The sequence below is a fragment of the Aythya fuligula genome, chromosome 4, assembly GCF_009819795.1.
Source record: "Aythya fuligula isolate bAytFul2 chromosome 4, bAytFul2.pri, whole genome shotgun sequence".
In the NCBI taxonomy this organism is placed as follows: Eukaryota; Metazoa; Chordata; class Aves; order Anseriformes; family Anatidae; genus Aythya; species Aythya fuligula.
In genome coordinates, this window is record NC_045562.1 from 74,655,368 (window position 1) to 74,681,260 (window position 25,893).

Genomic DNA, 25,893 nt, shown 5'->3' on the forward strand with positions numbered 1-25,893 from the left:
GGGTTCAGCTTGCATTATTAAAACACTCAACATCAGGTGCCTACCTTTGGGTGCCTTTGGGGAGCCTCTGAGCTCCATTTATAGTGAAAACAGATGCACTCAGTACAGGCAGTGAAATCTGGAGAGCAAGTCAGCTCACGCAAAGGCATGCCTTCCCTGCTTTCAAACAGGGGAATTATTCTCCAGGCTTCACTGTTTTTACAGTGGATTCTTAGACCCTGGTAGCATACAGACACCTCAATTTCAGTGTCTGTCATCTGAAGGTCAGTCCTGCCCCGTGCACAATCCTGCCCCCTCCATTCCCTCATCTCGGGTGAGTTCTGTGTGCTGAAGGCATTCTGGTAGCATGGACTTGGGTACAAAGCCTGTCAGTCATGGCTGCTTTCATATCAAATGTGACCAGTGAAGGAGATGGGAGCTGTCCTTCCTTGAGTAAGGAGACAAACCTAGGCTGGGGGAAGTTAAAACATGGTAACCTCGTTATTTACCTATTAGCTGTTTCCTAAATGCCACTCCTCATTTTAAACCTAACTTCTTTTAGGATGATATATACATGTATGGTGGAAAAATAGATGCCACGGGCAACGTGACCAGCCAGCTGTGGGTGTTCAACATTCCCAGGCAGACGTGGACTCAAGCGACACCGAAAGCCAAGGAGCAGTATGCTGTTGTTGGCCACTCGGCACACATCATCACCTTGAAAGATGACAGCGTGGTCATGCTCGTCATCTTTGGGCACTGCCCTCTCTATGGGTATATCAGCAACGTCCAGGAATACAACCTGGGTGAGTGGCACCCTACCTACCTTTTGGGTCCATTTTAACATTTGAAAATCATTTCAGCGATCCATACTCAGACAGCAAAACTAAGGTGCCTGTGTTCTTCTCCATTTATTTATTTTTAAGAGAGGTTCGGTCTAAATTCCAGCATTTGTGTAGGTCACATAGTGAGCAACCAGCCACGTGCCTCCAGCTTTATACAGATTATTCGGTCCCAAAAGCAAAAAAGCTGTAACTGAGAGACGAAGCAGGATAACTGTGGGACATTTGAATTTGTTTTCCTCTCTTTTTTGCAAAGCAAATATTTTCAAAATTATTTTTGTATCCTATGAATACAAGAATGGTTGTAACAATTGAGAGCAAGTATCCACTTAACCAGATATATCTATCTCCCATAGCAGTCATTACTGAATGCTTAGGGGAACAGGGAAAAACTTTCTGGACTCCCATTTACTTCATATCTCTGGGGATAGTCCAAACTCTGATTTTAGGATCTTGAGATTTCTAGTTTTAGCAGTGGAGAAATGTAGGAAGCTCTCCAGATGAAATGAACTGCTCCCTAAAGCAGCTGTGCTGAAATGGCTCTCTGGAGGCATATCCCTTGCTCCACTGCACCCCTAGAGAACATAGTTAAGCAGAGGAAGTTTACAATGTGAGTGTGTTCTTTATTGTCAGAAGTAGTGGCTGTATAACCACTTTTGACCTGTTCCTTTTCCTTTTTTGTTTTGGATTTGGCCTGGAGTTAGGAACCCTGCTTAGGGTTCCTAAATTCTGCACTAGCTACGGAGATTTGGTGCAAAATTTGGTGTTTTTTGTTTCAGTTGCCATCATATTAAGTCTGCAGTGCTTCAAATATTATTTTTGAATGACAGAATAGGACCGTTAATCATATATTATTTTTTAACTGTTCTTCACAGTCATATGTAACTTAGCTTCAGTGCTTAAATATGTAAAATAAAAGCGCTCTTGGGTACTACTCCAAAGCAAGCCGCGATGCTGTCATTTTCATTTTCATGTTGCCAAAATGCAGTGTATTATTTCTGTCATTTTTATCTTTCGTTTACTTAGCTTGTCTGCAAAATTTAATAAACCACTGCAAAAGAGATGTTTCTGGCCTAATTAAAAATACCTGACAATAATTCTTGACAACAAACTTGCTACCTGAAGGAGAACGCTTCTGGATGTCAAGTGATAGACAGCGTCTAGAGCTGAGCCAAGGGAAACCCAATTTGTTTCACCATCAGATGTCTTGATAAGTTATTAATGGAGATAAATTAACCGTGGTTTGTCTCTCCCGTTTTTAATCTCTCAGCCACGAATACGTGGAGCATCTTACAGACAAGTGGGGCTTTGGTGCAAGGAGGGTATGGTCACAGTAGCGTTTATGATCCGAAGACAGAATCCATTTATATCCACGGAGGTTACAAGGCGTTCAGTGCCAACAAATACAGGCTAGCAGATGACTTGTACAAATACGAAGTTCATACCCGTATGTGGTAAGTATTTCTTGTTCCTCTATACCATCCCTTGCCTTTGTTATGTTGCGGGCAAGAGGCTGGGCTACCTGATAAAGGTGCAGTAGTACAGAGTTACTTGCATTCAGGATAGATAGCGTGCTCCTTTATGTGTTATTTTTATGTCTTTTATGACTCGAGAATCACATAATCACACATAATCAAGGCTGCAAACGAGCCAAGAAATCCGTTTTAATCTATTGTTGTATTAAAGCTGAAAAGAGAAATATTTGATGGGATTTTCTTGCCAGCAGTACAGATTCTGCATACGAGCACAGTTACTGCAGTCAAGTGAGTGGTAATTCATTCTGCAGTTAAGACCACAAAAGAATTTCAATTATAACCCCATTTTCTTCTGACTGTGTGACTGTTTGAAACATTTGTTTCTTAAGTTGAAATCTTCTGTGAGTGGTTTTTGCCCAGAGGTGAGTTTCATTAGAGAGCTATAGCAAAACTTCACAACTTTGAGCTATGGACGTGAAATACGTTTTCCTCAATTTTGTGTTTTCTACTGAAGCTTTTTTAAAGGCTCCGTTCAGATAGGAGGCTGGTCTTTTGAATGAACATGTGTAATTTTGACTCACCATATTGTTGTTTTTTTTCTTAGAGTTTAAAATAGCTTGTATGTCTGCAACAACAGTTGGTGAGCTTTTACTGATGAGTAAAGTGACTAGTGACAAATTTCTAAAAATCTTCCTTGCTGCTCAGTAGTACACGTGGTAACAGCCTCACTTCCTTTCTTGGTTCATTTGATCCTCTCGTTCAGCCTGGCAAACCTGGCTGGACAGGCAGCAAATGTCACAAGTGTGACAATTTTTTTCCAAAGGGTTCCAGCACCAAATTCCTTTCATGGCATTCAGCTTGTCAGCCTCCAGAGGACAGGCAGAGCATGCGAGCAGTCACCTTGCAGCAGGACACCTGCTGTCTGGTCATCTTTATTGTAGGTTTTTGGTGTTATTGACTCCTTCTTTGGTTCCAAAGATTTCATGGAAGGGCAAAAAAGCAGCCTCCTAATCCTTATTCTGGCAAGTTTGTTTCTCCCCATTTCCCTCCAGTGTTTTGACTGCCAGTTTTACAGTCTGACACTTGTGGCCCTGCTCAGAAAGCCCCGTGTGCTGTAACACTGCAGCTCATGCCCTGAGAATGTGTCCCTGGCCCCGTTTCCTGGCTATTTTGCTGTGAAAGTCTCAGCTTTGGTACCTGCTGCCTTCGGGATGCTTCTGGACTGCAGAAGTGTCACCAGCACAGCCTGCAAGTCGTGACACCGCTGCCTGCAGCACAGACGTGGTCACATCAGGGTTTTCCTGCAGTCACATCCTCTCAGAACAGCAGGGAAACTCTACAAAGGGTGACCGCTTGTGGTCAGTGCTGTTAATCACGCTGATTAAAGGTGAGGTCAGTGGCTAATAAGATTAATGCCAGCTGTGGTTAAATCATGGGTGAGGCATTGAGTTCTGCAGGTGTTAAGCTGCAGGGCTCCGCTGTTGGCAGCTGCATGGATTTCCTTGAAATAGTTTCGTTAGTTTTGAACAAGAGATGATACCCAATTTAGAAGAATGATTTAGGTTCCTATAAATTTAATACTGCCTGGGCTGGAGTCTCCCCAGACAGCGTCCATATCAGCAGGTTTAATTGACTGAGCCCTGTTAGTGTGAAAACTTGATAATCCCTAGGGAAAGAATTGATGATTAGGATCCATAGCTTTGGCAAGATGCCTTCATAGATGTATTTCTCCTATAAATTAGAAAGCAGATTGGGATGTGAGAGCGAAATTACAGGAGGAATTGAACAGTCTGGTGAGAAAGTTGTTAAGTATCTCATTAGGAAAACTAATTAAATAGGACCTCCACGTTCCTTCACCACGTGCCCAAATCATTCCTCAGCTTGGATTTAGGGATTGATTTGCCTTTGCCAGGTCCTGATCAGTTTCCTTAATATATGTATTTTTGTTTCTGAAGGACAATTCTTAAAGACAGCAGATTCTTTCGCTATTTGCACACTGCTGTGATAATGAGTGGAACCATGCTGGTGTTTGGAGGAAACACGCACAACGACACTTCCATGAGCCACGGCGCTAAGTGCTTTTCTTCAGATTTTATGGCATATGATATTGGTAAGTTCTTGCAAAAATAATAATAATAAAAAAAAGTATCTTAGAGATTCACAAAGAGCTGTCTTCAAGAAGACTAATTTACATGCTGGGTATATCATACCAAATGCTACTAAGCATACTGCAGAAGAATGTGTAATCAGGAGAAGCACATTTAGCTTAGTACGTATTACCAAGCAAATGAGCTGCTGCAGTGATTTCGAGGCAAATAGAGCAGCAGTTTCGTGGTCAACGGTTTGTACACAACCTTGGGCGTTAAAAATTTTCTTGAACAGAATGCACATTGTTCTAACATCTCAGCCAAAAAGCTGTAGTGAGATTCTGAGCGGGTGTTAATCTGTGAGTTAGGAGAAATGCAGGCTGTTAGGATAGTGACAAGACCTGCTGAAGCTCAGCTTGTCCACTGCATGCTCCTGTTTTAACTGAAGGCTGGCTCAGCTTTGCTGTGCTGTTTGTAATGTCAGTTAGTTTGTGTATGCTTTATAAGCATAAATGTCCCCGTAAGTACTATTTAATCATAAAGCTGAATAGGCGGGTTTTATTTTGAAGGATTAAGTTTAGGTGAGGTTGAAGAGCCAGAAGAGGGCAGCATTTATTTGAGAGAGAGAGACAGCCATTAAGAAAAGAAGAAATGAAATTATCTGAAAGAAGGTGCTTGCACATCCAGATAATTCACACTGGAGAAAAAACACCATTCTGGGCTCATATCACATTCTACCTTCTGCTCTTACTCCTTGAAATGTGGGATCTCAGGATTGATTCCCTGAAATACTCACGTAAACTGGCTGCTGGGGTGGCACTCCTGCTTTGTGAAAGGAATGTGCCAGTGAGTGGATTACTTGGGCTAGCAAGGTTGGGCATCCTCGTGGCATTTTGCTGTCTGCTACGGGGATTGTTCCCCTGCTTCCTTTGATTTCACACCACATCCCTGTAGAATCTGCTGGGTGCTCCTGGATAGGTTTGTTTTGAATTTTTACTTGAAAAACGTTTAAATTAGGGGTATTTTGACAGGCACAAGAGAGAGTAATTTTTTTAGGGTTGTATAGCAATAATAATGGATCTTTCTTAACACATTTTACTGTCGTCCCCGATTCATTGAACTGTTCATTAGATGTAAAACAGAAAAGACAGTAATTTGAAAAATTGCATCAGTTGTAGTGTTCATTTTGGTTTGGTGTAGTTAACAGGCAGTTCATTTTACAGGAAATAGGCTCTGTAGTCTGCTAGCATAGTTCTTACCAAATTAAACCAAGAATTGGAGCTTGCATTGAATGAACTTGGCATGGCAGGGATGGGGGCCCTGTGGTGCTCCTGTGTCCTCTCATTCCTTAGGGAGAGTCTCAGGCTAAAAAGTGGAAAGAATAAGTCTTCAGGAAAAAAAAATATCACTTTTTTTATTCCCTTTATGGCAGGGCAGCTTTCCTTGCATGCTCGGCCTCGTCTCAGTGAATAGCACAATGGGAACTGGACCAGGAGCACAGCCAGGAACACGTGAGGGTGTTGGTAGGGAGACCGAAGAAAATCAGAATTAAAATTCAGTCTAAAATCAAGGTCTCAAAGATAGGTCATCTCTTTAGCTGTCAGTATTAAAACTTGTTTCTGTGGTGACTTCTTTTATTTACCTCGTTGATTTTTTTCACTTGCCCTCCCCAAACTTCTGAGCAGTCAGCCCACGTGCACTGGGTGTCATGAGCACGTAGAGTTGTTTTTGTGGGATGCAGACAGACATTGCTGAGATGTGTGCTGAGATTCTCAGGGCTTTACAGATCAGGTAGACCTGAAAATAACGCACTAAAGATTCTTATCCTTTTACCTTGTGCTTGACCAGGTTGGAGCTTATTCCATCCAAGCTATCCAGCTAGTGCCTGGTCTGAGAGGTTTGGGGATATCGGTCTAGCTGCCTGTACACACGAGCATTTCCCACTGCTTCTCAGGACAAGCTTTTGGATTGCCTTGACTCCCAGGCTGGGCGAGCGCTTGGCTAGAGAAGGCTCACAGCATTTTTCCCATGTCCTGGGCACTGCAGTTAGCACCTCATGCTCCCCAAATGAGTCTCCCTGGCCTTTATAAAAGAGTTTCCTACCCTGGGGCAGTTCTGTCTCTGGGGAGACAAATCTCACACATGGGATGTACCTAAAACAAGAACAGAAATCTCCCTGGCAGCCTGTCTCAAAATCCAGTTACTGTAGTTTAAGTAACCATTCTCTTGCGTTTCTAAATAAGCTTTTAATTTTATTATTTTTTAATATAGTGCGAGATATTTGTATAGTCTATGCTCATGTTATCGTCTCTCTTCCCCACAGGAGAGAAATTATTTTTTTTTCTATTTATCCCTTCAAAAATTCAGTTGGGTTGCCAAGCGCAGAAAGAGGCTGGATGTTTTCAGATGTTTTCATACATTTTCAGAGCATATGTGTTCCATTTGAGTAATATATTTAATAAAATCCTTTGCATTGTCAGTTTTAGGCTTGGCTTAACTCGTAAGTCAGGAAGGAGAGAATTCTTTGTAGTTTCAGACTCAGTCACTTTTTCCAGTACTTGATCTTCTGGTAAAGATGGGAAAGAAGCTTAGAAAGCAAAACATTCCAGGCCTTCTATTAATCTAGAAAAATATGTTTCTTGGCCTCGCATAATTCACAACTAGCTGGATAAAAAATTGCAAATTGCTGTCCAATTTTGCTGAAGTCTCCTGGTAAAAATTGGAACCATGCGTGCTTGTCTCACGAGTGATGCTGGGCTAGGTTAAATTCTTCAAAAATAGACCGAGTGACATTTAAAAATAAACTTCAAAATCATAATTTACCCAAGTATTAAACCCAAGCAGCGGGATCTTACGTCATTTATTTGTCATCACTCTTGAATAAAAGTTTCTACAGGTGCATAGTTTAGGGTCAGCTTTCTTACCGAACAATCCTTCAATTAAATTTCATAAAGAAAGAATAAAGTTGTTTTTCCCTGCTCTCTTGGTTTGTTTAGATACTGGTTGGGGTCTGTGGAGTTTATTTTTTAGAGGCACAGTCCATGCAACAACAGTATTATCTTGTATTAAAAATCTGCAAGTATTGTGGGGCTTTGTAGATCTTCACAGCAGATTGACTTTTCTGCCTTAATTGCATAAATTACAGACAGCTGCCTCTGGGATGTTAGCCCCCAAGGTGATCCCATTCACCTTGCAAAGTTGAAGTGGTAGGAATTGGACTGACTTTTCCTGCTTTTGTTCCTTTGATTGCTCAGTGGGTTATATGTTTCTTAGCTTGTTTTTTTTTTTTTTTTCACGCTGCCTAAAGGAAGAAATTACCTGAGAAACCAAGTAAAAAATGAAGCAGAACTTATAAATGTTATGCTAATAGAAAAAGATGGAATAATCTCACATTATATTAAAAGAGAGAAACAACCAAAAATCCTTAAGCCATGATGACTGAAAAATATTTTTAAAAACATGGATAGCTACCCTCTAGGAGTATAATTGCAATGAAAAAAAAAAAAAAAAAGATAAGTCTCTGTTCTCAGTGATACTGGTTTGGGGCAAAATTGCAAATAATTCACGTATAAACAGATAAAAACTGAACTTGTTATGCAGTGAAAAATTCCAGTAGTAAATGAAAAAAAAACAACTCAAGTCACCGCCATTTAATTACACGTGATTGCCAAGGAGCTAATAATCTCTTCTACATGAGGCCGTGAAGCTTTCCTGGTTCGAGAACTTTGATTTTTTATGATTAGCCTAGATGATGGCACAGAGCCACTGCATCCTTCCTTTCCCCTTTTGTCATACCGTGGCAGCTGGGGTGAAGACAAAGTTGTCAGTCTTGCAAAAGGAGATAACCCAGAGCAGTTTATGAAAGCACTGTTTTCACTTGAGAGATTTGTGTTTTGCTGGTGGGTAGAATCATCTCGCTGTAGATTAAAGCACTCTGGGATCTTTCAGGAAGAAAAGTGCTACCTAAGTCGAGTCATTAATGATGCCGGGGGTACTTTTCTCAAATAATCTTTCCTTAATCCTAGCTTGCAATAAGTGGTCTGTTCTCCCTCGCCCGGGTCTCCATCATGACGTGAACAGGTTCGGCCATTCTGCCCTGCTGTACAACAGGTAAGGACGCAACCAAGCTGCAGTGCATCGGCGTTTTTGGTACCTCACTACACTTACACACCTGTGTATATGGCTGCACATACACGTACGTGTGTGTGTTGAGATATATATGTACACTATAGACAGAGTTTATGTGTGTGTTTAGGAATGCCAAGACCAGAGGGTTGAGTTTCCATTGCACATCTGAATTTTTCAGATCTTCACTCTTGTCCTGTCTTCAGTACGTGCCTGTCCCTATCAGCCCTTCTTCTGCACCTTTACTGAACTGTCTCAGCTCAACTAGATCTTGAAAAAATCTTTTGAAAAAATCTCTGTTTTCCGTATTTCTATTTCTTTCTGCCCATATTTAGCCCCACTGGCAACTTTTGTCTCTGAAATCCTACTTTCCCTTGTGGTTTCTAGACTTGGCTGCAATTTAGTTTACAGAGAGTATTGTGTGGGGACCCACGGGTTGGACTCAATGATCCTTGTAGGTTTCTTCCAATTTGGATATTCTGTGATTCTGTGGCTCTTACCTGCCAGTCACATGATATATGGAAATCAGGTGAAACCACAAGTGAGATTTTTAGTGTTAAGCATTATATCACTGTGACAATATCCATGCTCTCAGGTGAGTGGCTGCTGCTGTATTTGAGTCTGTGGAACTGAGTTTGAGGGGGTCTTCAGGGACAGGTATTTCTTAGCAGTCTTTCATTCTAGTTCCTTCACCCTTTGAGGATATTTCTTCTAAATCAGGAATATTATTTAAAGGACAGCATAAGCTAGGTGGAAAGCTTCTATCAACTTTAAAAGGAACACATACTTCTAGATGTCTCTGAAAAATCTTCCTACCTGTTTCAGCGTACATGGAATACCAGTTGTCCATTTGCTCCCATGAAGAATGGTTAAGCCTCTGCACTCTTTTCTGAAATGGGATGAAAATAGTGTTTAAAAATACTCATTATTCATCCCAAACTTTCATTCAGTTGCATCAAATTTTCTACATCAACTCTTCTACACTGTCTTGTTAAATAATATACATTTACAAACATTGATGCCCAGTTTTTTTGAGGTGGTATATTTTTGTGTAACTAATGAAATTTGATGTTATGCCTAAAGCGGTTGTGATGCTAGAGAAGGTTTAAAAACAAAAACAACAACAAAACCACCTTTTTTCTACCCTCAAAGCATTATTTTGTTTATTTTTTTTTCTTTAGTTGACACAATGGCTCTCTGCTCGGTTGCTAACAGCCAGGAGAATAACTGTGGTTTTGTCGCAGCAGCGTAGCAAGATGTGACAACATTGAATTGTTTTGTCACGGTTCCTGAATGCTGCTTTAATGGTGTGATGCTGTCTCCCCCATGTTAGCCTCCTTTCCTTTCTACAGGAGGATCCTGCCCTACTGCAGTATTTTATGTATCGTGTTAATCAGGTGTCACCCAGGTTTTTGCCCGAATCTTGGATGGGTTTGACTCTGCCTCAAAAGCCACGTATTGAGATTCTCTGGCTTCTCTGTAACAGTGCAACTTGATCGACCTTTTCTTTAGTGCCTTCCTTAAGCAAGATCCATTCATTTGGATTTATGCACGCTGGAAAATAACGAAGCACCTTGCCCACACCCTGAATAAAACCGAGCCGCGGCAGCGCACGGCCTATAAAAACAGGCACAAATTTTTATTTCTTTCCTCACATTTCCTCTAGCACCATGTATATATTCGGAGGCTTCAACAGCCTCCTCCTGAGCGACATCCTGAAATACACCCCGGAGAGATGCGAAGCCTTCGACAACGAAACTGCCTGCTTGCGAGCGGGCCCTGGCATCCGCTGCGTGTGGGCTGCCACCATCCCGGGCTGCGTCCCCTGGGAAATGGCAACAGTACAACAGCAGCAAAAAGTCTTTGAGGATTGTCCTTCCCGGCCAGGTATGCATCGCCCTCTTTCCGTTTCCCTTTCCAAAAGCACGGAGGGATATTTCCCTTTCCAAATTCTGTCTCGCGGTAGTTGTGTGCTGTTACGGGAACGAGCTCAAGGTGGGGGGCTGTGGGTTTGCTTCTGTTCATGCCCTTGGGAGACTGACCTCTACCATGGGCATGTTGGCATCTCTCACTCCGTATCTTTTCATACCTCCCTCTTCGAGGGAGACAGCAGGAGGAGGGTTTAAGGAAAGTTGCTTTATTTCGCCTTCTACAGTCTTGCCTGGGTGAGGGCATACAGAAAGAACATTTGTTTTAAGGTCTGATTCCTGTGTTCTCCCATATGATAACTTTTTAACAACTTTTCAACAATTTTATCCCAATGCTTTCATTGCTCTGAATTGAATTATATGAACCTTGATTCCGTAATAGATTGTAGCCTTTAATTATTTAAAAGAAATTGATGTAAAGGGACATTGCTTTGATGGGCTCTCAATGTACAATAAATTTTCACAAAACACAGGCGATAAGCAATTGGAAAGATGAAGTGGAAAGTTCAAGCTTTGCATGAAAATGCTCCACGTAATTGAAGGCCAGGCTTTCAGCAAAATGGGCCTGCGGTGGGAGATATTCGTTGTCCTTGTGAAATGTCCTCTGGCATCGTTTGCATGTGCATGGACTGAACTCGCGTGCCCCATCTTAGTTGAGGCGCTTCAATGTCTTGGTGCATTTTCTTGCTGTTGTCTTTTATTGATCCCCGGGCTCTAAAAATGATGGATGGTGCAAATGAAGGCGGTTTGCTGTCCGGTCAGTCGAATGAAAGTATCCGATTTGCTAATAAGTTGCTAACGGAAAATCTCCAGGTGCTACTGTTTGGTTGTGTCTTTTGCTGTATGTAATCAAGTTCTTAGAGCTCTGTCAGGAAATGCCTGTTTTTGGTCATGCAGGTTTTTTTCTTTAATAGTTGTAGACAATGAAAAATGTGATCAGATTACAGACTGCTATAGCTGTACAGCAAATACAAACAACTGTCAATGGTGCACTGACCAGTGTATCTCAATGCATAACAACTGCACAGAGGAACAGGTAAACTCTCTCTACTACTTTTGTAGTTTACGTGTAGCTTTTGAAATAGCAAATAGCCAGATGTTTTCATCCGTCAGTATTATGAATCCTGATGTTTTGTTATTTCCAGTGCATGTGTAGCTCTGAACAGCTAAGAGTTGTATTTTCAGATTGGTCCAAGGGTTTTTTGTGGGACTCGCTGCTCGTTAAGTGAGGAGTATGACTAAGGGCAGGGGAAGAGGTGGGTTTCACCATCAGTGTGATGGAAGGTTCACCAAGGCACGTAGCTACTTGGGTTTGCTCTTAGAGCCCTCCCTAGAAAAAAAAAACTTAACCCTTTAATAAAAGCTTTAGTGAGGAAGATGTCCCATGCCATCCTGGGGGGAATATCCTAAATGCATGCTACGGGCTGTCTAGTGTCACAGCTTTTGAACGTACAGCTTGTCCTCTAGGTCTGAAATGTCAAGTTTAGTGTGCTAGTCTTTGAGAATTACAGACCGACACTGTGTGGATGGGAAAAACCTTCACCTGTGCTGTTTCTTCTAGGTTCCTATTACTGCTTATGAGAATTGTCCTAAGGATAACCCTGCCTATTACTGCAGTAAAAGGACAAGTTGTAAAAGCTGTGCCATGGATCAGAACTGCCAGTGGGAACCTAGGAATCAGGAGTGCATCGCTTTACCAGGTAGGTGGTGCTTGGGTTTGTGTAAGAAACTCCAAATTCACCCAACTGTGTTTTTTTTAAACAAATCTGTGATCTTTTAGGGCTAAGCTGGAATAAATAATGTTGTTTAATCATACCAAATCTAGTATGAAACTCTATTTCAAGTAAATTTAGAAAGTGTGATGGAATATTTTTCAGCCCCAATTGTCTGAAGAGAAGCGTGATCATTTGTATAATTATTAGCCCGTATTTCATCTCTCTCTTTTCATTTGATGAAAGCAGTCCTGTTGATATAATAGGCTTCTGTAAGGTATTGGGTTTAATAATGCATGCCATTTAATTTTAGAAACTAGGATTGTGCAAAACCAGAATGGCACATAGTGGACGCATTAGGCAAATAACACTTAAGTGCCCAAGGAAAATTCTCTTATTAGCAAGTTTCCAGTGGGAGCTCACAGGAGTTGATTATTAGTCCCCTCCACAATAACTTCTTCTTGCCTGGTGACTGGGAAAGAAATGCAGCATCTTCAGTGATTGACACTGACAGTTAATAAAATGTAGAGAAGGGAGAAAAGCAACATGGACAGGGCCTTTAAATGGGCATGGAGAGACTTTGCCTCCTAAATCTGTTGGGTCTGGACATGTCCAGGTCTGGTTTCTGCTAGTCTGGGAGAGTGACTAAATGAAGAGGCTTCAGAGGAGAGCCATGAGAGCAAGAAAAACATCTCCTAATGAGACAGGTGAAGAGCTTGGTGTGTTTAATTTCTCGTAGAGAAGAAGAAGGGGTAAAAAGCCCATCTTAAAAAAACACACTCGAGAGCTTTTCAATCTGTTAGATAAATCTAAAGCAAGACTTTGGAGCTAGACATCAGCTCTACAGAAATTCACGTGGAAAATGTCCATTGTGCTTCTCATAAGTGTAGGTATGAGTGTGGGGGGAAAGTACCATGGAGCTTAAAGATTTCTTCTGTAGTGGGCAAGATTAAATGGGGATTGATATTGGAAGTTTGGTGCTGAGGACAGAATTAGCACAACCACCCTCTTCTGCTGAAAGGTATCCTTACAACTGTGAGTGAACAAATGGCTTTAACCAACAGTAGGATTTGTTTTTCTTCTGAAATGATTTTACTGTTTGATGTTGAAGTAAGTGCTTTGACTACCTACTGCAGATAACCAAGTGCTAATGTCACACTTCAGCTCCCCTAAGGAGCTTTCTTCTCTGTAGGATTTGTACATAGATGGCTTTGAGCATGCCAATGAGTCGTGCTGGTTTTGAATGGGGCTGTAAGCTTTGGTGGAAGAGCTCTTTCACCACTTCTGATGTTGTGAAGGCCACTTGCACCTTGGTTTTACTTCCTTTTTGTTTTTTTTCCCCCCCCCCAGAAAATATCTGTGGAACAAACTGGCATTTGGTTAGCAATTCCTGCTTGAAAATTACGAACGCGAAGGAGAACTACGATCATGCCAAGCTCTCCTGCAGGTCCAATGGTGCTTCGCTGGCTTCTCTCACGACCCAAAAAAAGGTAGAATTTGTTCTAAAGGAGCTGCAGAAGATGCAGTCTTCGGTGAGTGCTTCTCTTTTATGTCCTCTGAGTAATTAAGCTCTGACTGTGGAAGAGACCTTGCTGTGGTATTGTATGCTCTGTGCAGAGCAGACATGCCTCTTAACTGAAAAGGACTGATTTTTCTTTTGAAATTCAACATACCCTATGGGTGTTTCTGAAGAGAAATTGTAGAGAATGTAAATGGGAAAGATAAATACAAACATACACGCTGCCTCAGAGGTAGTGCTTTCTGTAATGAAATCACGTGCACATTTCTCTTGTGGGATACACGACTGCAACAGGAGTGTGAGCGGTTCTCCTGTGACATGTACACAACATTTTATAAATAAAGGTCCCTTTGGGGACACCAGAGGTGTTTAAAGTAAAGCATTTAAAGTTATTTATTCCGTTCAGGAAAGCACTGTTTAAAATGTCAGCTTCTTACTCTGCAGACCTGCTTGGCTTATTCGGAGTTATTTATGTTTGATTTAGTGGCAGGTGCTTTCCTGTCTGAGCGAGAAGTGAATTGGAATCTGTCCCTCCTCATGCAGCTGTAAAATAAATATTTTTTTTTTCCAGTCACTTGCGGAAGAGCAGAGGCATTCAGGGCAGGTTGTGTAGGTGGTGCTAAAGCCCTAGCAAAGAAGGATGCCGTGTGGCTTCGCTGAAAGCCTGCTTTGAGCTGCAAAGCTGCTAGGGCTTGACAGCGTGTCAGAGTGCCTCCTCTGGGGTCTCAGGGCTGGCAGTCAGGAAGAGTTGTATTTGGGGAAAAATGAGTCTGGAGGCAGTTAGGATTGGTACTTTTCAGAGAAGAACATGCTTAAGTACTGAAGAGAAATATTGCCCTTTCAAAACAAGAGCGTTTTCTGCCTCGATCCCCTTTGTGATTTTAAAGTGGTGCTTCGACAATTGCAGGGTTTTGGAGGGGCTTCATTTTAGCCAATAAAAGGTAAGGGACAACTCACTCAGGGTGGTTTGTTAAACCTTTTGTTAAGACAGAAAGCCAAATATTGCAAAAGTATGTGGCTCTTAACAGCTCCAGGAACAGTTAAGTGTAGTGTAAATTCCTAAAGACACGTGTCAACCTTTCCATAACGGTTCTTGAACCTTCGCGCTAGAGGAAACAAAAAAATTCATGTACATTTTTTTTCCCTCTACAATATCCTTTAAATGTGAGCCCTAGAAATCGAAGCAGACTATTAGCTCATTTTAGCTGATAGTATTAAGTGTTTGCAAGGGGGGGAAATGCCTTTGCTGAAAGGCCAGCCCACGGCTGGTGTTTGATCTTGGGCCCCACGGTGCTGTGCTGGGGGATGCTGTGCCTCACAGTTCCTTCTTTTTGAAATAAGCTCTGTAAAAAGAGGAAAACGTGTTGGTACGTGGTGCTGTGTAACTCTTGCTGTTAGGAGCTGTTTCTCTAAGCCTTAAGAGTGCATAAAATCCCTTGGAAGTAGGTGGCTGTTATATGGCAGCGAGGGAAGATGCAGGGTCTGAAGCCTTCCTGGGACAGCTGTGCCACCGAAGCGCTTTGCTGGAGAAAAGATTGGGAACAGGAAAATAACATATTCTACCTATACAGTTAAAATTCCTCTCCCCAAAATAAACCTGTGCCAAAAAATAAATTGCCAGTGGAAGTAGTTGTGTTAGAGTTTTTTTCGTACCGAGGTGTTTTTTTGTTTTTGTTTTTTTGCCAGTGGAGCAGTACTCATTTGGATTTGACCTGCTCTCTCTCTTCTTTCCTCCTCCACCCCCGTATATACACACAAACAAACAGCAGAGCTCTCCTAGCAAGCTGTAGAATAAGTATAGTGTATTAGTTGAATTATGTAGGCAACTGCTAGTTTTCTTCCTCCTGTCAAAGTAGATCTAGCATTTTTTGAAGTATCTAGCCATTTATAAGAGTCACAAACATATAAAGAGCGACTTGCAGTTAATTTCTTAGTTAGCTGGTGTGAATGTTTGACCCGTGCCTCTCCTGGTAGAGATAAGTAGAAATGTAGTTTAAAAAATTAAAAAAAAATGGTGTTTTCAGAAGAATTTCTCCATCTCAGTGCCATCTGAATTAAATGCTACAGAGCAACATATTACTGTAATATGTTTTTGCAACACCAAACCTGTCAAAGTTACTTAAGAGCACTGTATGGTGATGCTTATTTTCTTTTAATACCAAAGCTAATAAAGCTGTGTATTGAATCTACCATTCTGCTTCATTTCTAGTCCAAAACGTTGACTCCGTGGGTTGGACTGAGGAAAATCAACGTGTCGTATTGGTGCTGGGAGGACATGTCTCCCTTCACAAACACCCTGCTCCAGTGGCTCCCCGATGAACCGAGCGACGCTGGATTTTGTGGTTATTTAGCTGAGCCTTTGCAGCAGGGACTGAAGGCAGCAACGTGTATCAACGAAGTCAACGGCAGCGTCTGCGAAAGGGCAGGTAACAATAGCTCCAGCTACTCTGTCTCGTGGTGGGCAGGTTGACTGATAGGTATTTATATTCCCTAAAGAGTAAACAGGATCCCATCCGTTATGTTTACAGCTGGCTGCTTCGTGACTTTGCCAAAGAAAAGTGGTTCTGAAAAAATGTCTCGTGTAGGTATTTCAAACAAAATTGGACATTTTATAAATAGCTCCACGCTTACAGTGTTAACTCTAAAATGCTTAAAGTACACTAGAGTTTAATTATTTTTCTCTACACCGCATACCTGAATGTGACATTTAGGTTAATTATGGTATGGAGCAATCTACTGTTTAAAAATAAATAAATAAAAGCTACTTTCCAATTGAATTCCCCTTCCTCCCCTGCCATGCTCCATAGCCAGAGGAGGATTTTATCAAAGTTTGAAATTAATTGGGCAAGACACTTTGGAGATATGAGAACTTTGAAAAAGAAGCTATTTGCTTTTGGGAAAAGTCTCCTAGCTTTGTTGGAACCACATATCTTTATAAAAATAGCTTGGTATGTTAACTCTACATGATAGTTGATTATTTCTGAACACCAATTAATGATTTTTTTAAATTTTAAGAAAGTTGGCTGATTACGTAACATTTGTAAGTGAGCTGCACCACTTTAAATTGTTCTTTGTGGAAGTGCAGGGTGCAGATCATGAGTGTGGAGTCCTAACTCAACATTTTGTCTTTATCTTAGCGTATTTTGTATTGTTTTAAGCTTTGACTAGTTTTTATGGCCTGAGAACAGTCACTTAAAACCGATGATAAAGCACTGGCTCACACCATAAATTCCTGGCTTGGTTTTGCTTTCGGTACTCATTTTATGTGTGTAACTGATCAAATAACTTAAAACACATCCCAGTGTGTTAATTTAAAAAGTGGAGTTTCTCCCATCAAACACTGGAATGGGCTGCCCAGGGAGATGGTGGAGTCTCCATCCCTGGAAGTCTTCTCAAAGTTTCATAATTCAATGATTCGCAGCACTTTAGATGGGAAAATGCTGAAGGACCACATCAACAAACCTACAGAAATATAAAGTTCACATTTATGATACCATTTAATGTGTTTTCTGTCCACCTTAAAAGCATAATAAGAGAAATGACGTTACAGTGCTTAGTGCATTTCCCATATTTACAAATAAAATGTTTCAAACCCATGATACTGCACTATATTTCAGTCTGAATAACCTACCTAGGGGGTCGTTACCTGTTTCTTTCTGGGCAAAAGCTGACTCTCACCCTCCTGCCCGCAGCTAACCACAGCGCCAAGCAGTGCCGCACGCCCTGTGCCCTGCGCACCATGTGCGGGGAGTGCACGAGCGGCAGCTCCGAGTGCATGTGGTGCAGCAACATGAAGCAGTGCGTGGACTCCAATGCCTACGTGGCCTCCTTCCCCTACGGGCAGTGCATGGAGTGGTACACCATGAGCAGCTGTCCGCGTGAGTAATTGCTTCTGCATCTTCTTTCCCAGTACAAAAAAGGCAGGGATCTATTGGAAAGAGTGCAGCGGAGGGCCACAAAGATGGTACGGGGCCTGGAGCATCTTCCCTGTGAGGAAAGGCTGAGAGGCCTGGGGCTGTTCAGCCTGGAGAAGAGAAGACTGAGAGGGGATCTCATCAAAGTTCACAAATATCTGAAGTGTGGGGGACAGAGGGATTTGGCCAACCTCTTCTCAGTGGTTTGTGGGGGCAAGACAAGGGGCAATGGCCACAAGATGGAGCCCAGGCAGTTCTGCACCAACATGGGAAAGAACTGCTTCACGGTGAGGGTGACAGAGCGCTGGGACAGGCTGCCCAGGGAGGTTGTGGGGTCTCCTTCTCTGGAGATATTCAAGGCCCGTCTGGACGCCTACCTGGGCAACCTGCTTTAGGGAACTGCTTTGGCAGGGGGGTTGGACCCGATGGTCTCTTGAGGTCCCTTCCAACCCCTACAGTTCTGTGATTCTGTGATCTTAGCAGGTGTGCAGAAGTCTTGTGTTTGTAGATGTTTGCTGGCAGAGTCCTGCAGATCCATTATCCTGCACGGTTGTATTCAGAGGATTCTTCAAAAATAACAACTCCATGACCCCAAGAGCTTGGAGTGTGCAGCTCCGTCTTGCAGTATCCTCTGTGTCGTGTGAAGAGTTAAAGAGAATTGGGTCCTGATTACAGGGACTATCAGTTCAGCTAAATGGCAGATAGTCTAGAGTTTCAACCGAGACGATGAAATCTCAACTTTTTCTTTTCAGAGGGAGATGAACTTGCTTCATTATTTGAATCCCTAGCCTTCAAATTAAAGCTGCTACATAATTTCGTGTGATTAGCTTATTCTTGCATATCTTCTGTATCTCTTTTATTCGTATGTTGAGCCATGTTAATTTAATATCAGCTCATCAAATCCAAATTATGGTTTACACGAGTGTTTTACTCTGAAGTTTTGTCAATGAATATCCCACAGTAGGGATTTCTTATTTTCAATAAATGTGTTGTTTTTTTTTTTCTCTTTTTAGATAGAGGTGAGGAAATTGTAAAAGATTTATGGCACTTTGAAATATTGCTTTCTGTTTTCACACCGGGAGGAAAATAGCCTAGAAATTTAAAACGTGGCTGGACATTTTTGTTTAATTAATTTATGTTGAATTCTTCAGGAGCCATGTGTGGGCAGAGGAGGCAGGACAGCCGGGGTTCTCGGGGCAGCAGAGTGTGTGTGCTTCACAGGAGGGGTGCTGGGCACTCTGAGCTGCTGTAGTTGCTCCATGAACTTTTGGAAGCTGCTGAGAATAAGCCTGGTTAGAGTGTTGCAAAACAAGAGATGGAGAAAATTAGTTTCAAGTGACTCCTGAAGATGAGAGCGTAAACTTCCCATGCTGCCAGAGGTCAAAAGTTGGAGGAGAGTAGGCTGAAATAACGGGAAAAAATGTTTTTCTACTACTGTGTTTTTTTTTGCTTGTTTATTTTTAAAAGCAAATATTGTCAAACAAGATAGAAATTCTGCTCCTTGGAACACAGAATCTGCTGGGGGGCCCTGCTAGGGACGGGGGAGCCCTGCCTGCACCCACACCCTGGGACCCTTGGACATTACATATTTTTTAAGATAATTGGAAAGGAGTAGAAAAACTTCTGCATACATACAAAATTTGTCATCCCTGAAATACAATCCCACTTGAGAAAGGAGCAGGGAAATGGCAGCAGTGCATTTTCCCCGATTCAGTTGATTGCAGATTTGCACGTGGCCCTCTGAGCACCCTAAATTGTGTTCTCTATTTCTACTCTGTGCTTTCTGGTTTGGCTAAAGACTTGAAATTGTAGCGCATGATTTAAAATGCATGGTAAAAAGATATTCAAAACAAGTAAACCAACTTTTTTTTAGTCTTTGCTTTCAGATAGCTCCTTTATAGTCCGGCCCATTGTGGATCAAGCAGAGATGTTTTGTAGGTGGGAACATTCAGCTCTGGTTTTAGTGGGTTGTATTGGTTAGAAAAACCTTATGTATGTATTGCATTGTTTCATAAGTCGCTGGTTGGTTCAATCTTTGTAGTTATCTTAGATTCTAGAATAAATATGCTGATAGAAATGAACAGATACACTTCTTGCAGTGAGTACCTGAAAAAATATTCACAGGCTTTGGGGAGAGAAATACTTGAGGTCACAGAAGATATGTGAATCGTTCTGCTGTGTTTTAAGACAGCGATTTATGACACAATTTGATGTTTGTTTTTTACAGCTGAGAACTGCTCAGGCTACTGCACGTGTGCTCACTGTTTGGAGCAGCCAGGCTGTGGGTGGTGTACAGACCCCAGCAACACCGGCAAGGGCAAGTGCATCGAAGGCTCCTATCGAGGGCCCGTCAAGATGCCAACCCCGTCTGCCACAGGGAAACACAGCTTGGAGCCTGTCCTTAATATCAGCATGTGTCCTGCGGAGAACAAGTACAATTGGTCCTTTATTCAGTGTCCAGGTAAGTGAGTAAGTTTTAACTGGTCAAACAAAACTGGTAGCAAAAGTTAAATGCGAGGTGAGCGGCTTCATAAGGTGGCAGTGATGTTTGTGTTCCCACGTGGGGGGAGAAAAAGAGCTTGGAAGACACATAAGAAATAACACATTTGGAGATGCAAGGAGTTGTAAGGTAAGGTAAGCTCTAGAGATGTGCTTTGTGAAGATTTAGCTAGGTTTTTCCCTAACCCATGCATTATTCTAGTGAGATTTTTTCTTTCTTCAAACCTTAACTGAGTTTTTAACTTTTATTTACTTACATGCTTTTGGGGTTCTTAAAAAGAAAAGGTTGTTCTTTCCCTGAAAGTTGGATAACTGTTAGTAATGCTTAGGGAGACGCTGAAATAAAATGTTTGACACTAAATCTATAGAATTAAAATTACTCAAATGCTGCTAAAACCTCCCTTCCCCATTCCTCCTTGTATATCTATCTATCCCACCTGCTGTTTCCAGACCAGTCTGTCCAATATTCACGTAGTTGTTTGGAGCTTAGTTTACTGTGTGTTGCTTTAAATTTCAAGTTTTCTGTGCACACTTCTCTTTGATTTCACATATCTATAGCAAGACTGCAAGAGCATCTTTGGAAGTTGTATGAAGTGGTTTCAGTCAGCCTCTCTGGAGCACAGACTTCTGAGGTGCTATGTGACATGCTGTACTTGAGCACAAATACTCATCCTTCTCTGTTTTCTTCAGCCTGCCAGTGTAACGGGCACAGTAAGTGTGTAAATGAAAGCATCTGTGAGAAGTGTGAAAATCTGACGACTGGCAAGCACTGTGAAACTTGCATCTCTGGCTACTACGGCGATCCTACTAACGGAGGAACGTGTCAGCGTAAGTGACGCCTTAAGTCTTCCCCTGCGGGAGTCTTTGATGTTTGGTTTTCTGCTCTTCACTCATTCCTCTACTATCTTCACCGAAATTATAGCCTGATAATACATTTTTTCTTTCCTGTGAGCAAGGCACAATCCTTGCTTCTTCAAATCAAAGATACAGAAATTGCTTGATGAAATTCTTTGACTTGCGCTGCGCAAGATTAAGATGATTTTTACCCTCTTTTGTAAACTTCAAATGACCACACTGAGAAATGGGTTGGCTTTAGTGTTTGACAGTCCTGTTTTGAAAAGGAACAGTGTTAATCCCAACGTCTTGGACAAATTTCTGCTTATCTAAATTCTGCATTCTATTACATTTGGTTAATGTCTTGTGCATTTATTACTATAGATGTCTGCTTCATAAAAGGATTGCCATATTTCACGGAGGGGTTGGCTGGGTTTCAGTTGAGGATTAGGTGATCCCTTGTAAAATTGAATTTTAAGTTTGCAAAGAGCTTTGGGTCTCTTTGACACAAAGTACTTTTTCAATTGTGTAACATCCAGTCAACAAAACAGAAAGGATTCTTTCCTGAAGGACCCATGAAGTTCTCTTTGGTAATATGGAGAAATAAACATGTCAGATTTGGAGTTTTGTCCTTGAACATTGCAATATTGTTCAGAATTGCTGCAAATTTTGTAGCATTGTCACACAGCGACACCAGTTTTAAACCAGCATCCAGCTGTGATAGGTGATAAGCAGACGTAAGGGAAAATGGTTCTTGCTCCAAAGAGCTTTAGTGGAATATACGTGTAGTTAGGTGGAGTGATTGCAATTAGACACAACGATGGGAAAGGTAGAACAGAAATAACATTGTGTGGTGTGAGAGCAGTAACAGTGCTTCTGTGACATGAGTGCGGGTGGTTTGTATGCATCCTGGAAGAATAAATGAAGGTCAGTAATAACGGGAGATTGAAGGCTTGGAGTTGCTCCTTCCAAGCATGGAGGTGATCCAGGAAGAAAATATTTGGAAATTCATCTAATATGTTTACCGCAAGATCAAGGTGGGAGTCAGCAGCTGGAGCATGTGTGTCCTGCTTGCTAAAGCAAGAACAAGTGGGTGATGTTTGAGGCTATGAGGAAGAACCTCTCAGTGCACTGATTCAGGATTGCTTTCCTGGCTGTGCTCTGGATGAGTTGCAGAGGGGCAGGGGTGCCCTGTGTAGAGGAAAGGGTGTTGGCGTACCTGGGGTATGAATTTATGACAGCACAATGACACAGCTACAAAGGAAAAGGTGCATCTTTGACACTTTATTTCAGAACATTATCTGCAAGATTAAATACTGCTGATATTCTTAAACTCATTTTGCATGAAGATAATTTGAAGTGCGGGAATGAATACATTGAGACGGAGTTGGCATGAGAAAATATCAAATCCTACTCCGAGCATTCAGGTTTAATCGTTGGATCACAATGTGCCTTTTCATATTTGTTGCTTTTCTATGCGTGTGGAAATTCAAGAGTAAGTTACTTTGGACTCTTTCATATGAGGATTGTCCAAAAATAGTTTGTTGTTGAGATAACAAATGATAGACTAAAGTCATCCAGATGCCTGAAAAAGAAATTAGAAAATGTGTTGAGAGACTGTGGAGCAGCATTCATTCTCTATCTGATGAAACCAGTAGCTCATGTCAAAAGTGCTTTGCTCTCAAGTGCTTTGGGCCCAGGTTTTTAATTTGCTGTGATTTAATGTTATTTACTGGGATGGCTGAAGACCGAGGGAGGCAGGAAGGCGGGCAGAAAGACCGACATGGATCGGAAAAGGGAAAGCGAGAGGAAATCATCCTATCTGATGTAGCTGGAGTGACTGCTGGCGATGGGTAATTTCTGTGCTCCGTGAAGAGGATTCCAGAGGGAAATGCTTCAGATGAGGATCAGCTGATGGGCAGCAAAGCAAACTGCTTTCTCTCTCCTCAAAGCCGTGGTGTCTCCTTCCTTGCCCATCAGTGATGTGCTGATCCCACTCTTTTTGGACGTGTATGTGCAGTGTTGTGTGCTGCTGTGTTTGAAAGCCCGTGGTCATATCTGTGCTGCAGACAGCTCTTGGTACACTGCACCCTGATGTACAAGCATCTGTGCTTTTGCACGCTTAGCGTGAGCCCTTGTGCAGATCTGCAGCACCAACCCAGTGGCCCCAGCAACACGGGGATCATAAATATCCTCAAAATAAATATCCCATACTGGCAAAACGTGGGTGTTTTGGTATTTCCAGTTCAGACGAGATGTTAGGAGGTTTAGTGACAGTTACAGGGACAGCAGCACCTTTCAAACAGGCAAAGCTGAGCAGAGCTTGAAGGCATGCTAATGCACTTGGAAAGCCCGGGAGGAGAAGGAAGGACAGACTGCATGCAATAAAATGCCTTTTCCTGCTGCTCTGTGCCACCAGGGCAGCTGAACTTTGCTGTCTCGCTTGTATTTAAGAGTTTTGAACAAACTGCAATCACCTATGGAAGAATTGTTTGCGTATCATCACAGGCATTGGTGTTTGTGGAGCCGGGCAGATAACAACTAAATGGCAGGTAAATCGCTGCTCAGCAGCCGCTTTTAGGAAGTGCCCGACGCGGAGCGGTGTTAATCAGGAAGGGCAGGAAATGCAGCACATCAAATGTAAAAATAGCTGCAAGGTGCTTTCTCCGCATTCAGGATTTTTATTTATTTTTTTTTTGAATTTTCTGATTAAAGTTCCCCGTGAAAATATGCTAGCGGTAGATAAGGGAGTTATTTGCAAGAGAAGGGAAGGCGCTGCTCTGCCTGGAATCAGATCGCTGCTGCGGCAGCACTGCTCAACACCCCCGTGGGTCGTTTGCTGGTGGCACGGGGCTGTCTTGTCCCCCGGGGCTGCCTGGAGGACAGCTTGAAGCACTCGGCGTGGAAGCGTGGTGCCAGGCAGGTGGGTGCTGCCCTCGGGGTGCTGGCCCAGCACAAACACAGGAGGAGGAGAGGTGATCCTCTTTGTTGTCTCTGCAAATCCGTGACCCGTGGTTTGTGAAGGAGGTGGAAGGAGACTCGCTGCGGGCTGGTTCTGCTTCATCGTTGAGGTTCTTTCCATGAGTCCCAGTCAAAAAGCCATTTTTCAGTTATCTTGGCTTTCTGCTCTAGCATCAGATTCTGGGGGGAAGCTTTTAGACTCCACTGAGGGTTTTTAGCATTTGTTAATAGTTTCTTTCCAAACCCCACAGCCATGAGAACATTCCCTCTGCATGTTCCACTCCTTCAGCAAATGATCTCCAGTAATGCGGCTCATAGGAAAATGGGTAAATAAGGTCGTTGCTTTAAATAGAGATGTTTGAGCGCTAAATCTTCTCAATAAACAGGTGGCTGAAGAGCAGAGCGAGGAAGGTCCAAGCATTAGTGCTCTAGATACAGTGATCTGCATCTAAACAACATGGAACGTGAAATTTCTCTTTATCATTGTGTGCATGCACGTTGAACATTCAAACAAATTTCTGCTTACATGTTTCAAAGCAGAAGGAAGTACAAGGCATGCTCAATAGTATTAAGAATTAGTTTTTTAGTGCCGCTAATGAGAAGTGTGTTTGGTTCACAGAATACAATTATTTTGTCAAATCTCCGTTCCATCTACTTGTTTCCACAATAGCCCTTTATGCTTCTTCATACTTTGTTCCGTGTTGCTGCTAGGAAACCACTCATCCACATCTGAGAAGCACAATTAAGCATCTCTGATACAACAGAGCTCCCGTTGCATGCCGACACAAAGAAGGCATCAAAAGGATTCATAAAATAAGGTCCAAGGTGGGCCGGAATATTCAGGATGGGGAATATTCTGGCACATACCTTGAAATGGTTCAAAATCAAGAAAAGGTAGGTTAAGATTAGATATTAGGAAGAAATTTTTTGCTATGAGAGCAGTGAGGCCCTGTCCAGGCTGCCCCAAGGAGCTGTGGCTGCCCCATCCCTGGCAGTGCCCAAGGCCAGGCTGGATGGGGCTGGGGGCAGGGTCTGGAATTAGGTGGGTTTTAGGGTCCCTTCCAACCCAAACTATCCTAGGATATTATGACTCATCTTCCTGTTTCTGAATGAGGAGACACCAGCCTTTGAGCATTCTCTTTCCAGCGAGCACTGAGGGATCTCCTCTTCACAGACTCTGAATGTTCTGGGCCCCCCGGTACAACAAGGACAGGGATCTCCTGGAAAGAGGCCAGCAGAGGGCCACAAAGATGACACGGGGCCTGGAGCATGTTCCCTGTGAGGAAAGGCTGAGAGGCCTGGGGCTGTTCAGCCTGGAGAAGAGAAGACTGAGAGGGGATCTTATCAATGCTTACAAGTATCGTATGAGGGAGACAGAGGGATTTGGCCAACCTCTTCTCGGTGGTTTGTGGAGACAGGACGAGGGGCAATGGCCACAAGATGGAGCCCAGGCAGTTCTGCACCAACATGGGAAAGAACTTCTTCCCGGTGAGGGTGACGGAGCGCTGGGACAGGCTGCCCAGGGAGGCTGTGGGGTCTCCTTCTCTGGAGATATTCAAGGCCCGTCTGGACGCCTACCTGGGCAGCCTGCTCTAGGGAACTGCTTTGGCAGGGGGGTTGGACGTGATGGTCTCCTGAGATCCTTTCCAACCCCTACAGTTCTGTGATTCTGTGATTCTTTCCCTTTTCACGTCGCGTGCTCCTCCATGCCCAGCTCCAGATGAACGCGTCTTCCAGATCATTGACGGAACAGCTGCTGAAAGGCACCTACCGCCTGGAAGTTCTTCCAGCCATTATTCTAATTAGAGTTAAGATTACCTCAAAGACAACTTTGTCTTTTGTTTTGTTTTTTTATGTGCCTCCACTACTTCCTCATGCGTAAAGGTCTCGAAGCGTGGCAGCATTAGCATTTTAATTTGAATCGGGAGCACTCTCTTGAAGCAAATCTCCCGAACGCCCCCATTGCCACACTTGGGGTCATATCTCAAGCAGTTGCAGAGTACGTGGAGCTGGTCTGT

At 42.6% G+C, this 25,893-nt stretch overlaps 1 protein-coding gene across 1 annotated transcript in view; it reads left to right on the forward strand.

The window, feature by feature from the left end:
• The window catches only part of ATRN (attractin), a 145,076-nt gene that overhangs the window by 50,513 nt on the left and 68,670 nt on the right, over positions 1 to 25,893 (forward strand). Inside the window, 12 exon segments of the mRNA XM_032186940.1 lie at positions 542 to 785; positions 2,092 to 2,275; positions 4,252 to 4,406; positions 8,409 to 8,493; positions 10,175 to 10,395; positions 11,351 to 11,472; positions 11,998 to 12,136; positions 13,499 to 13,680; positions 15,877 to 16,093; positions 17,360 to 17,545; positions 19,809 to 20,042; positions 20,771 to 20,908. Of these exon segments, the coding sequence (XP_032042831.1) occupies positions 542 to 785; positions 2,092 to 2,275; positions 4,252 to 4,406; positions 8,409 to 8,493; positions 10,175 to 10,395; positions 11,351 to 11,472; positions 11,998 to 12,136; positions 13,499 to 13,680; positions 15,877 to 16,093; positions 17,360 to 17,545; positions 19,809 to 20,042; positions 20,771 to 20,908 (2,107 nt within the window).